At 41.0% G+C, this 13,597-nt stretch overlaps 1 protein-coding gene across 3 annotated transcripts in view; it reads right to left on the bottom strand.

The window, feature by feature from the left end:
• oxr1a (oxidation resistance 1a) overlaps nt 1-13,597 on the bottom strand; it is a 149,947-nt gene that overhangs the window by 84,816 nt on the left and 51,534 nt on the right. For all 3 annotated transcript variants that reach the window (XM_029450789.1, XM_029450787.1, XM_029450786.1), the window contains exon 3: nt 2,476-2,672. In XM_029450789.1, coding sequence (XP_029306649.1) covers nt 2,476-2,672 — 197 coding nt within the window. The remainder of the gene's footprint in view (nt 1-2,475; nt 2,673-13,597) is intronic.

The following is a 13,597-nucleotide window of genomic DNA, read 5'->3' as shown; positions in this document are numbered from 1 at the left end:
AGATCAATCCGTTCTCCTGTCACCGCCTGGCCCGAGGAGCAGAGTCGATACATGCTGACTCTGTAGAAAGCTTATTAGAATTTGACACTAGCCGACACAAAAGTACAGCGACACACCTTCGACTCTTCTTCCAGTGATGCAAACGGTGGCCTATGACCCCATGTGACACGATCCTCCCTCAATCCAGACCAGTTTTAAGCTGCAGCACTGATTTACATAACTAATCGCAGGCTGTATGCTAAAGGAAATACAGGAAATTCACATTTTCCAAGAACTCTTAAGAGAGCTGCAAGAGCGTCAATATAAACTGATGGATCAGCAGAAAGTCACTTGAGAGAATTTAGGTAACTACTATCCCTCTTGATGCCACTTTTGTCAAGCCATCAGAATGTTTTCTTTAATTCAGCTCATATGTAATACAAAGCCAAACTGTAATAAAGTTATTTGTGTTATCCAAAGGTGAGCAAAGGTTTCTGATTTCATGTGGTTCAGTTGTGGTTACTCGAGATTGCTGATAGGCATTCTGATCGGCACTTCTTAGTCTGAGTGTCAACATCTATTTACCAATTTACCAATAATCATCGCTTTCCGCAAGCAATGAAAATATTTAAACATTAAAAGCAACCGGCTCAAACTCCAGTGCTCCCTTTGATATGGTTCATTTAGGCTGGTGTGAAAGCTCTCAAACTAAAGCAACACATTGAAACTGTCCAAAAACGTGGGTCTTGATCTGGTTCCAAAGGGACTTTTTCATGGTGGTGTAAAAGCAAAACAACCTGGATTTTCCTGATAGCAGATATGCAATTTTAGCATGAATTGAAAGTTAATCTACCATTAAATTCATCCGTTGATTGGGAACTATCTGTATTAGCAATCAGCATAACTATGATATGATAACTAAGATAATTTGGTAACCACGGTAACACTTCAGCATGTGCAGAAGTGTGTTGTGTTCTGCTGCAAATCATTCGTCATTCTGGAAACAGCAGCTACCGGCTCTTTTTGTCCCAACTACTAGTGGCTAGTGTTTTTGTTTATACCTGTTCATCATTATTTATGACATGGAAATCATGTCCACACGTTGTCTCACTCATTACAGAGTGAGCGAATTAGTAATCAAACAAAGTACTTATTACTTATTAGTTAATGTACTCTCCTCTGCCAGTTGATAATTAGTACCAGACAAGGAGGTATTCAAATGCCAACAGCCACTTTGTTGTCCACGGTGTCCATAATGACAATATTTTACTTTCCTTATTACTTTTTTGCAAGATTATGTAGACATTTCCCTGAAATTCACCATTACACATATTTGGTGTATTTGGAAATATCGGTTGCTTCATACCGATGTGTTTCAGATTTTCTACTAGCCATTAATGGCTGACGCAGCTCAGAAAAATAAGTTTATTAAAAAGGTTTTGTATTTGCAGTCCTAAAAATCAAAGAATCTAGTGTCCAAAATTAAAATCCTGCAGCAGGGTTTGTTGTATGTATTAAGAAAACACAGTAGGGGAATAACAACTGCATAGAGAAGTCTCAGCACAGCACAGCAACAAAGATGTCGTCACAAATATAAAAGGAATCAGTTACCTTCAGTGGTTCAGGAGTCCTGCCTGCGTACTTTTTTTAAATGAGTTTAGCTCAAACTCATTTCATCATATATAAAGAGTCAGCTCCCTGAAGTGTACTTGCTCTCACAGTAGCAACCTACCCTCCGACACAGAAACACACCTGCAGCAGACAGTTGCTCCCCCACCCCTCCATTTGGGATTCATCACAGGAATAACTCTCATCGCAGTCACGTAATTATAATTTGTAGGCAGGAAATGAATTAGAAGATGGGAAACGGGGAGAGCCAGCTGTGGATGTCGCACGCTGAAGTTTGCTTCAGTAAGAAGTTTGTGTCAATAGTTCAGGGAGTGCTTGAACATCAAATATCCCTACACCCAAATACACACAGAATACTATCAAGGCCTTACCCAGAAGCTCAGTAGGAGTTGATAATGTAATAAATGATGGAAAATGTAATAATCAAAATATAATTAAATGTTCTAGTTAATACACTGAGAATGTAGAAAAGTCTGATATTATGATGATTAAAAGGTTAAGTTTCAAGTTCGTGGTGTAGCGATATATCGGTATTAACGATAACAGTGATTATTGATATGTTAATAATACACATATGATAACAGTGTCAATCTGTTCCTTTACGTTCTCACTTTGCCTCCATCAATGCCCCAAACGAGTGCAATTCATTTGCCAAAAAGAGACGAAACGCAGAATAAACAAAGTTTAAGATGAATGTGATTGATAGCATTATTATTGTGTATTTTTCTTTTGTGTACATTTTCTATCAATATCCAATAATATTGTTATCGTGAAGTATTTTGGCGTCGATAAATCTGTAGTGAAACTCTGATAACATCCGTTGCAACACAGACAGACAGACCGCTCCCTCGTCCCTGTGTCACTTACCTATGGTGTAGCCTCTCTTCAGCTCGCCACACCGGGGGCTGCGGCGCTGGGAGTTGGTTGTGTTGTTTTCCTGCACGGCGAGGACGGATGTTGTCTTGGCAACAGGTGATGCAGCTTTGTTGGGGGGTGAGGCTGGCACCAGAGTCGGGGAGAAACTTTGACTGGCAATATCCACCGACTGTGACTTCTTCTTCAGTCTGCAGGGAAACCAAAGAAGCAGAACACGTTATTGTTATGTTTGTAAGATTGAATACCATTACATGTGCCATTGTGAATACACCGGAGTGGGAAATGTTGCGTGACCTTCCCTCTGCAAGGGCAGGCCAATCAAAGCACATTTGCATCTGAGGTTGTTGATGTCAATGTGCTGTGTCACAGAAATGTAATCGAGCAAGACAATTTTTGCAGCGGCAAGGAAGTTGGGAGAAAGAATCAATAGGCTAATCACACCCTTGTTAAGGGTGAATTCATTAGCATCGCTCCACTCGCTCAGTGCAGAGCCCTCTCTACAGCAAACAGGGATAAAGAGGGGGGGGGGGGGGGTGTTAGAGTTGGACAGCAGCAGCCAAATGTTAAGATCTTGCTAGAGACAAAATCTCAGGTAGTAACAACCTGAAGAAAGCTGAAAGAGTCGGGAAATGTCTGTCTGTGGTGGTAAACATGTTGCAGATAATTATTCATGCTTTCATTTCCTTCCATCTAGACTACCATAACTCTCACCTGTCTCAGCCATAGATTGCAGTGTTTCCCCTACCGTTGTTTCAGGGTTTTTTATATTCACAACTCACATTGAACAGGTGCTCTTTTATTGAATAAACTAAACGCTTATGTTTATCTCATTTATGTACACGTTTCAGTGTTTACTTTGCGCATTCACAGTCTCTCCTCCTCCTCCGGAACTAAATAGAATCTGCACCACGTAAACCTAGGTAAAACACTGGACTGTATATAAGAATTATATATAGTATATATAAGAAGTGGACAAAGTCCCTGTGACTTCACCCATTGGTTTGTAGGCCGTTTTAAAGCCTTGGGTTTGGCATTTTGGGCGTCGAGAGGGTGGAGCTAAGTACAACTGAATGCAGAATAAGACATTTTTAAGTGCTAAGATTTTTACAAAGAACTTTCATAAACTGAAAACACACTGTGAAAGTGTTAAAGTTCAAAGACGAAAACACGGAAAACACCCAAAGCATATCCTGCTTTATCGTCCGTTTTACTTTAAATGGGACCACAATTTACCAAAGAAACATCCTGCTGTATTGAAAAAGTCTTGAAACGAGTGATTGAGACCACAATCTCAAAAGGAAAATGTCTACTAAGGTAATAAAGCGAGTGCGAAGTAGGGTCATTTTCTCTTCTATACTTCTATACAATCAGAATTCTTTTGACTGGTGGAGTCGCCCCCTGCTGGCTAAACAAAGAATAAAGGTTTAAGGCACTTCAGCATTGGCGTCACTTTTAAGACCCGGAGGTTGCCGCTTGATTTCATCCCGTCTTATTATTACAAAATTATTTAGAATTGTATCTTTTGTGAGTTTCTTACAACGCAATTAAACAGATTTCACGCAGCCCCCTCTGGAGCCACAAAAAGCTTTAATCAACTTTTCTTTTTTGCAGTGCTCAACACCTGTGGTCTAGTGGCACGGCTTCAAAGTAGAAAACCAGAAGGTTGCAAGTTCAATACCAGGGGCGGCCACCATTGTGCCCCTGACCAAGGCACTTAACCCCGAGTTGTTCACTGTGGTTAGTTCACTGAAAGTTGCTCTGGATAAGAGCGTCTGCTAAATAACTAATGTAATGCAATAGCCATTAACAGTATTTACCTTCTGTAATCATCTCTCTATATGATAGTTCTCATTGTTAGCGGCAGACTCCACCACTGGATTCAAAACAGCATTTCTAAATGAGAATGACAGGTATTCCTAGTAGTATTCTTTTGTAGGAAAAGGCTTTAGAAGTAGACTGCTTATGTAAAGTGTATCAAAGGCTGAGCTAGGTCAAATCAAATCTGCCTAAGACAACTCCTCAAAGCCTATTAAAAGGATGACGAGATCCTGGGTTTGGGTTTGCAGTTTATAAACGACCTCACTGGGCTAATCTGAACAAGTAATCCCGAAACACTGAGCAGCAGGTCATGTTTACACACTATAAAATGTACACTGACACACAACAGAAAGTAACAAAGCAAGATCATACTTGGGCGCTAGTGTAAAAACTTGGGAAAATGACTCCTGAAACAATATCTGTAGTCTGAAAAAGTCCTGAAACAGCAATACGAGATTCCTGGCACTCCGCTCCCTCGCACATACTTTCAATCATTCCAGCAAAACTGCTGAAGCGAACAGAATCTTTCTGGCCATTTCACCCAACTGCCCATCCCCTGATGGACCAAAGCAGCACACATGACATAGTGTCTAACCGGCTAATGAAAATGCATAATCTCTATGGAAATGCTGTCCATCACTGTGTGTGTGTTCTTTGGAAATCAAGCAAACCCAAACGGTCCGGTGGAGGAGGCAAGCAGGAGGCTGAGCTGTGAATAAACACCAGAAAGAAATTTTGTTCTGCTTCTGTGTTCCCCAAAGTGTATTTAGTTTAAAAGAAACACACTCACTGTCCATTTTTCTATAAATATATTCACCAAAATATATAAGGAAGAAGAATTTAATTGTATATTTTCCTTACAGAACTGCATGTATGGGAAGTTTTTACAAAGTGGCAGAAAGACAGACAAAGTAAACTGGATTGTGCTAATGACTATTTTGAGGAAGCTGCCTGTTTGGATGGCACATAATGAGGTTAGAGGATGAGTGACAACTGCTGTTAATAGCTGCAGAGGACAAAAAAAAAAAAAAAAAAGAAAGAAAGAAAGAGAGAGAGAGAGAGAGAGAGAGAGAGAGAGAGAGAGAGAGAGAGAGAGAGAGAGAGAGAGAGAGAGAGAGAGAGAGAAAGAGAGAAGAGAGAGAGAGAGAGAGAGAAGAAAGAGAGAGAGAGAGAGAGAGAGAGAGAGAGAGAGAGAGAGAGAGAGAGAGAGAGAAGCTGTGTGAAGTCTATCTCCGCTCCCTTAGGAGTTGGTACTAATTACTGCCTCATCAGGAGAGCAGAAGCCCCTCTTCTAGCTCTGTTTCACTGAGCTACAAGGCCAAACGGCATCAAAACAGAAAGTGTGAATGTGTGTGTGTGTGTGTGTGTGTGTGTGTGTCAGACGAAATGAGAAGGAAGAAAAATAATCAAAGATGGAAATGGGTAAACACAATGACTGCATGTGTGCAAACAGTGTATGTTCCTGTGTGCAGTTCATTCATGCCTTTTTATAGCAGCAAGACAAAGTTCAATCAAATACCAATTTATTTACAGTATGGAGCACTTTTTCACAGGTAGCACTTTACCGTGAAAGATGCAGTACAATCTAGCGTCAGTCAGTTAAGCAAAATGAGACAATACTTTAATCACTAAAGTAACTCATGCATTTGCAGTAGTGTGCAGGGCCTGAGCAACTCACAGACACACTACTTTTGGTTTCTTTAGTTTATTTGTATTAATATTGTGTGTTTCCCCTTTATTATCTTGGAAATAAATGCTTTTGAATCTGTAAGCTGGTCTGTAATGCATTACCTGTAATGACGCCACAGTGCATTCTGAATTGAACCTACTGGGTTTAAAACAGTATCAATTGACCAATGCTCACAGTTACAGTGCTCATTGAAGTAAAGTGGCTGTGGTACTGTAACCTGCTGTCAGCAGAGGTGTGTGCTTGTTCTCTCCTCACTGTCCTTAAACATTCCACCTTCAGTTCCCCACTGTTGAGTTTTTGTCCAATAAAGCTTGTTTTCATGTTTTCTTGCTGCAGTATATGTACTGTCAAGTCAGCATTTTCTTCTGCTTACAGGCTGCGTGGCACCAACATTTCCCACTGCCTCAGGCTACTCTGGTAACAATGTCCTCATCACGGGCTGTCACCTGTGTGGGCCCATGAGGGGCAGCGGCCGCGAGTGTCAACTGCATGACAAGAGTTTGATAAATGCTGTACAGGATGCCATATATGTTCCTATTATTTCTAATTACACAGATGTTATTTTCGCCCTGAGGCCCCATTAGGAAATTGGGACCCTGCTAAGAGCTGAACTGTGGTCAGCATTGTACATCCCAGCTGTGAACACAACAGTACTGGGCTCAGGGAATGACGACTCAGGTAATTTAACCCTGAGAGCTGCAATCTACTTCCGTTTCCCATTGCTGTTAATGGAGCAACAAATGAGTATTATCCCTTATCCAAGGTAAGTACATGGCTTTCTCTGCAGGTACCCATTAACTTCTTAAGTGTACTGTAACAGCAACATTTTGGATTCAAACCTATTACACAGAACTATACAATTCCAAACAAAGAGCATCGTTATAGAGTGATTGGAAATGTCACGTGTGAAAGTGCAAGGCAAATTATTGTGGGAGTGCGATTGGTATGTGTTCCAAAATAAAAACCCCATCACTAGGAATGTACAGATGCAATGTATACTGTATGTAGTGAACTCCCTGTAGTCCTGCATTAAGATAAAAGTGTGAAATGTTAGAAAGCACAGAGTTTCACAACCTCGCTGATAATCCGTGCGAACACAACGCCACCCTTCCCAACTGTGAAAAACAGAAAAAGGCCGTGGTGGGAAGTTGAAGGGAGATTAAGAGGCTTTTCCTGTCACACCAGTGAGGATGTGGTTGCTCGTGATGCTATTGGTTTGACGTTGGGGTGTGGGTAAATAAGCGTCACCCTGAGCCGTGATTGCACCAATCTCCATCTCCCCTGCAAGCAAAGAGCTCATGATCACCAGAGAGGAATGAGAGGAACGTGTCAACAAAGCCACCAGCTTTGACAGATTCCTATCTATGAGCAAATGCTTACAGAAAGATAAATAGGGGGAGTAAAAAAATGAAGGCAAACAGACGCGAGGCATTTTGTTTTCTACCCCGCTGTTGTGATTTGACCTGGGCCAGGAGGCGGTGGTATATTTGCAGCCCTGCCAAACTGGCATCACTAAGATTATCCGAGTCTACTGGGATCCACGTGGTTTGGCAAAGGATGCATAAACAACAGCAAATTTGGGGCTAAGTCAAAACATGCTTATCGCTCCCCTACTAAGAGGGATTAGACCTAGAAAAAAGGGGGCTGCTTTTGCTTCGCCTTCCATTCCTCCTCTTTGCTTCGCTTCCCATTGCTTGCCTTGCAGCTACAACACAACACATTTTTTTCCAGAGAATTGGTGTTTACATATTGCAGTAGATAGGGTGCTGTGCTATATAAAGACTTACAGGGGAAGGCTGGGTTGAAGTCATACTCTGTTACACAATGACAATGGTGCTGCATTCTTGTTGTGCCAGAATAAATCGGGAAAATGTGTTCCCGTTTTGGGAAATCCACTTCTTGGAACGACAACTCTGAGACATCTCTAAACTATCACCGTGTTGTTTAAGAGGAATGGAACACAACACATTTCTCTGGATCGTCCATGTTGTTTCCACAATTACGACGTGGAGCTCCGAGGAGCACGTGAATGCACCACTGGTGGAGGTTGGCGCTCTCTGAGTGCTATTCTAATTGTACATATCCTTCTTCCAAAACTGCAGGAATAGATATTTTTGCACGTTTGCTGCACTAATTAATACTTGAAAAAGGACTCCAATCACTAGTCAGGTGAAAGGTGTTGCTCATAGTGACCAACTCACAGACAACTCTCCTAACTCTGCCGTTCCCCTCAGCTCTATAGAGCAGTTCGGTCAGATGCCAAGATGATACTTTCTTGATATACTTTGAGGAATATAACAAAAAAGTTAAGTGTCTAAACACACAAGCAACCATACCAGCCTAAAAATGAAGATTTTCCCAAAGAAAGTAAAGAAGATGGCAAATCTGAGCTCGACCACATTAGCATTTCAGTCAGCGCAACTATTTATTTTTCCGATACCCAGCCTTAGCAACCAGCCACTTTGTTTACAGACCTTGTTGATCAGTTATGAATTATAAATACTAATAAGGCATTATTAACTCAGTATCTGCTAATCATCTCTTGTCAGCATCCTCTCGTCGTCTTCACACCATCTACCAGACTTGTATCAAATTACTATTTAATATGGATTGTAGGGATTTCAGTTCCTGCGGTCTCCGAGGCAGGCAATCATAACAAAACAATTGGACGAGTGTGGACTAGCTTAAGCTTAATAAGAATGAGTCAGTGGCCTGCGAGGTCGTCAGACTGAAGCTGGCACACAGAGAGGAAGAGAGGGCAACAACAAACTGTGGCCATGCATGTTAATGAGGCCCTCTGTTGCATCCGGAAGCCTAATGAAATACGGCTGGACCTCGACGATCTCTGCTCCGCTGTCGTACACCTCTGCATAATGATGTATGGAGCTGTACGCCGCATTACGCTCATCTGCCCTTGCTAAATGCCAGAGCAGCAATACTGTGTCGAAGGGTTATGTGGCAGTTTTGACCAATGAGGCTTTAAACTTAGGCTGCCTCTGGATCAAAGCGGGGAGAGAGGCAGCTAAAAGCACAGACACAAAGCACATGACAAGTCAAATGAACTGAAAAGTCATAACCTGCACTGCATTATTACCTCCTCCGCGGGGTTATGTTTCGGCTCGGTTTGTCTGTCTATCTGTCAGGAGAATTACAGTAAAACTACTGGCCAGTATTCCACATTCAGGTGTGGCTGTGTGGAGTTTACTGGAAAAAACAACCGAGCATGTGTCATGTAGAGTTTGAATGCTCTGTTTGAAAGCATCTGTTAAGTGTCAGTCCTTGAGCCGGAGTTGAACAATGCAATAAAAAAGTGACACCCACCTCCCATCTCCTTTATTAGTTATGCAACACATTAAAGAGCCTTCCTATAACTGTGTGAGATGCACAGCTTTCTCTCTGAGTGGGTGTCCATTTTGCATTTCCCCCTCAGCCTCATATCTAGTTTGATGTTATTTTTCATTCCTGACACATCTGTTCAGCAAATGCTTGTTTTCCTGTTTTTTGAATTCTTTGAGACCCCCCAACATTCTCATTGACGTTTTTGATGTCTTTTATGTCTGTTTTTTTATGGATTTGTTTTGTATTCCACTGGTGAAGGCAGATGGAGGCCAGCTCCTGCAGCCTGGGTGGATGGGAGAATCAAAAGATGAGAAGCTCTCTGTGTGTGTGTGTGTGTGTGTGTGTGTGTGTGTGTGTGTGTGTGTGTGTGTGTGTGTGTGTGTGTGTGTGTGTGTGTGTGTGTGTGTGTGTGTGTGTGTGTGTTTCAGTCTCTGCTGTTACATTGTAACAAGGAAGTGAAATCTGCCACTGAGACAAGACAGAGCTGCAGAATAGAACCAGGGGAACTCTGGGTGACCTTACAGCTGAGTGTGGTGGAGCGGTGTTTTGGAGTACATTTACTCATGTCCTGTACTTTTGAGTTACATTATTATGCTACATTATACTTCTATATCTATTCACTATATCTTAGTGGAATATTGTACTTCAGCTACCTACATTTATTGGGCAGGAATAGTAACTAGTAACCTATAATGAAAACAAAATATGATTAATTCTTTGTCATTAAATAGCATATAAAATAGCTCCTCCTTGATCAGCTACATAAATAAAATAAAACAGTCCTCTCAAGAAAAACGTTTTGTTTCAACAAATGTTTGGTTTCTTTTAACCACGAGCGATCGTAAAATTAACCCTGTGACTGTACCGTTAGTGTAACCATGACGATGACCCTAGCCTTGAAGAGGTAGTAATGTTAATGTGTTGTTCTGAAGGGCATCGACAAACAACATATGTTTGTGGTTCAACTGGGAGGATTTGTTCTAAAATACAGCACTCACAGGGAGCATTTCTCTCATAATGAGCAGTTTACATCCAACTAAATTGTGCATACAGGACATTGAAAGGCATTTTTGCTTTAAACCGTTCAGAAGAGTCAAAATTATACAATATTTTTACAAAAAAGCAGTCAAACTAATTCTTATTTATTTTTTGTAGTAGATATTAGTTTTTTCCACTTTCCTACGCTCCCTAACTGTATATAAAGTTAAAACTAGCTCCACCTAGACTTGCTATAATAGTAAAATGCTACTTACGCACTAATTCATAAATACTAACAACCTCATAAAATGATAAATAATAATATCAGTCATAGGGGCAGAAAAGTTTTACTTTTGATAGATTTTGCTGATAATTCTTCTGTGCTTTTACTTGATTTTGAAAGCAGGAGTTTTACTTGTAAAGAAGAATTTTGGTAATTTTACTTGTGGAAGTGAAAGAGTCTGAGTAGCACAACAATAATACAAGTAAACCTGAACCTGTGCTTCAATTGAAAATCCAGCCTGGCTGAGAGTTTAAATAAAATCCCCCAGACACCAGTGTGCACAATTAAAATAAAGCTTTATCTGATCACACACACACACACACACACACACACACACACACACACACACAGAGCATACACACTAACACAACACCAGACGAAGACACCGGCACATATAATGCCTCACCAACCAACCGGCCCTCGAGCTACGTCTAATGATTTTTCCATCACTTAGCAGCATCTGCCAACAATGTCACGCAGCTCCATTTTGATCAAAAAACGTTCTATAAATCAACAGTTCTGCTTGTAAGCACACAGCTGGGCAAAAGGCTGTTATTCATTTTCTGAAATGTATCAATATCACACAGAAACACCCCTCAGCCCCGGCCTTTCACTTGACTAACAGAGGAGTTATCTTAGCTGACACAAGGCGGGGAAGGAGAAGAGGAAAAGAAAAAAGACTGCTTCATTAAGTGTCTGTCTCTGACTCCGGGGCATGTTTTTCTCTCTCCCTTTCTGGCTCTCTGTGTACGAGTCAAGCAGCAAATACAGAGAAAAAAAAACTTGCACTCTTGCTCTCTTTGTCCCCATCTTGGCGACAAACACAAACACACCTCGTCAGACTCGGCAGCTCAATCATACACAGCCTTCAGCGTTTCATACAGTGAGTATCCGCGGGGCCTCTGGACTGTTACTGCGGTCTTCCACTGTCCTCGTCCTCCTCCTCCTCCTCCTCCTCCTCCTCCTCCTCCTCCTCCTAGTTGCTACCCTCAGTCCTGCTCTCGTACTCTCATTTGCCAAGCGCCGGCGACAAGCTGCGGCACGATTGGTCAGCAGAAGTAATGTATGCAACGTCATGCCACTGTGGCTTGTGGCGATGCAGAAATTAGAGATGTGCTCTGAGTATTGGCAGTTTTCAGCAGCAGCTTGTGGAATATCATGTTAGAGCATCACAGGTGGAACGAGAAGGAGGGGCAGGCGAGATGGATCGGCAGAAGTGAAAAGGAGAATTTTAATTATCACAGTTATTGGCTTCCCACATTGCATTTAATTTGTTAGGAACAGTAACACGCAGAGATATCTCTGAGCAACTAAAGTACATTTCTGGAAGATTTTATATAGAGTTTCCCCACAACCACCAACTAATACAAATAATATAAAACCTAAGAATACTAATTGGTATGTTGCTGTAGAGACAACTTGTTAAATTGTAGTGAAATATCCTGTGCTCACATCTCATGCTGGGTCAATTTTACTTTAAAGAATAGTTCAACATCTGAGGACATGTTTGGAAATGTTCTTTCTGAGAATCTGATAAAACGATTGGGTGTCATTTTATTTTACAGGTTTTAGTTCTATTTACTAATCATTTGTTGATTACAAAAATATGTAATTTGAGACTTATTACAGAGGTGTACAGACAACATTCAGATAAAGTTATGTTAGTTTATCCCGCTGAGCTTTAAACTTATCTGATTTCCAGAGGAACGGATCCATTTAAGCCAAAGTAAATATTTTAGCGTGTACAACGACGGAGACACACCAGCTTAGTAATTAATTATAACGCATTCATGTTTTTTCATTCATTATTTATTCATTTAAAAAAAACTTCATTCTTCATATGCCAAACTTAATGTTCACCTTTCAACAAATCCCACATTTATGCGCAGATAACGATGGAGAGAGGTTATCTGCTTACATTAATAGAATTGCTTAAAGCTAATTGGAAGTTTACCAATTAAAAACTGCCTGCATTTTACCATTTCAAATATCTATTAGGGAGAATAGCTACCCTGGATCTGTTGAGTGAAAAAACTGTTTGTTTTGTTTAAAGCAGAGATACATTTCTCAAGTTAGTGTAGCTTCTTGAGAGCCGTTTCCATTGCATCCGGTCTTTATGCTAAGCATGGCTAAAAAGCTTAAAGAACTTAAAGAACATAAACAATATTTTCTTATCTCTTTCAGAAAGAAATCCCAAAATGTTTAACTATTCCTATAAGGGGTTGAAGCTCAGTAAAGGCAGACACATATTTCATCTAACTTTACTAAAAACTTGGATAGAAGAATTCATGGCTGCAGAACTTGTTTTGCTTTATTTGCTTGCTACATTTGTTGTTACTAATTGGTCCTTTTGGTAATTATTGGAGCTTTGGGACCAGTGTGGGCGGAGGGTTCGGTGATTCATGGTGATCTTGTGTGATGGATGCCACATTTTAGAAAACAAAACCAAAAAATCAATAAACAACTTATTTGTGTCTGACAGATAAACAAACACACAGCCAGCGATGTACACATCACATCTGACCCGGAGCAGAGGTGGGTGTGAATCCATGCTTATTTGTGGAAGCACAGACCTTTGCACACTTTAATTAGCTCAAAAAGCCCCTCTGCCAGACCCCGTCCATCTCATTTGCACCATCCTTGAAACAGCAGAAAGCAGCCCGATTATCTCTGCGTGAACAGACTCTACGCATGTGTAGGGACACTACACGTCATCTCCGTCTCCATGGCCCTGGACTGGCTGAGCCTTTGTTTTGCTATGGAGAGCACACGGATGCCCACCTCTCTGGTGCTGGCATCATATACTGCTTAAAATGATCTGCACTTTTACCCAGTGTTCATCTCAACTGAAGTTCTTGGAATCAGTTTCCAGCTTTATGTGACCCGAGTCAAGACTAGAAAGTCAGATTTATATGAGGCTGAATTTCAAGAGAAGTACGATTGTTGTCATAGAGCCAATCAGCTTAGAGGCAAAGTCTGGTAATGTTCTTTCTTTTTCCTATTGT

Source organism: Cottoperca gobio, chromosome 16 (genome assembly GCF_900634415.1).
Source record: "Cottoperca gobio chromosome 16, fCotGob3.1, whole genome shotgun sequence".
NCBI classification, from domain to species: Eukaryota; Metazoa; Chordata; class Actinopteri; order Perciformes; family Bovichtidae; genus Cottoperca; species Cottoperca gobio.
This window is presented reverse-complemented; position numbering and strand designations above follow the sequence as displayed.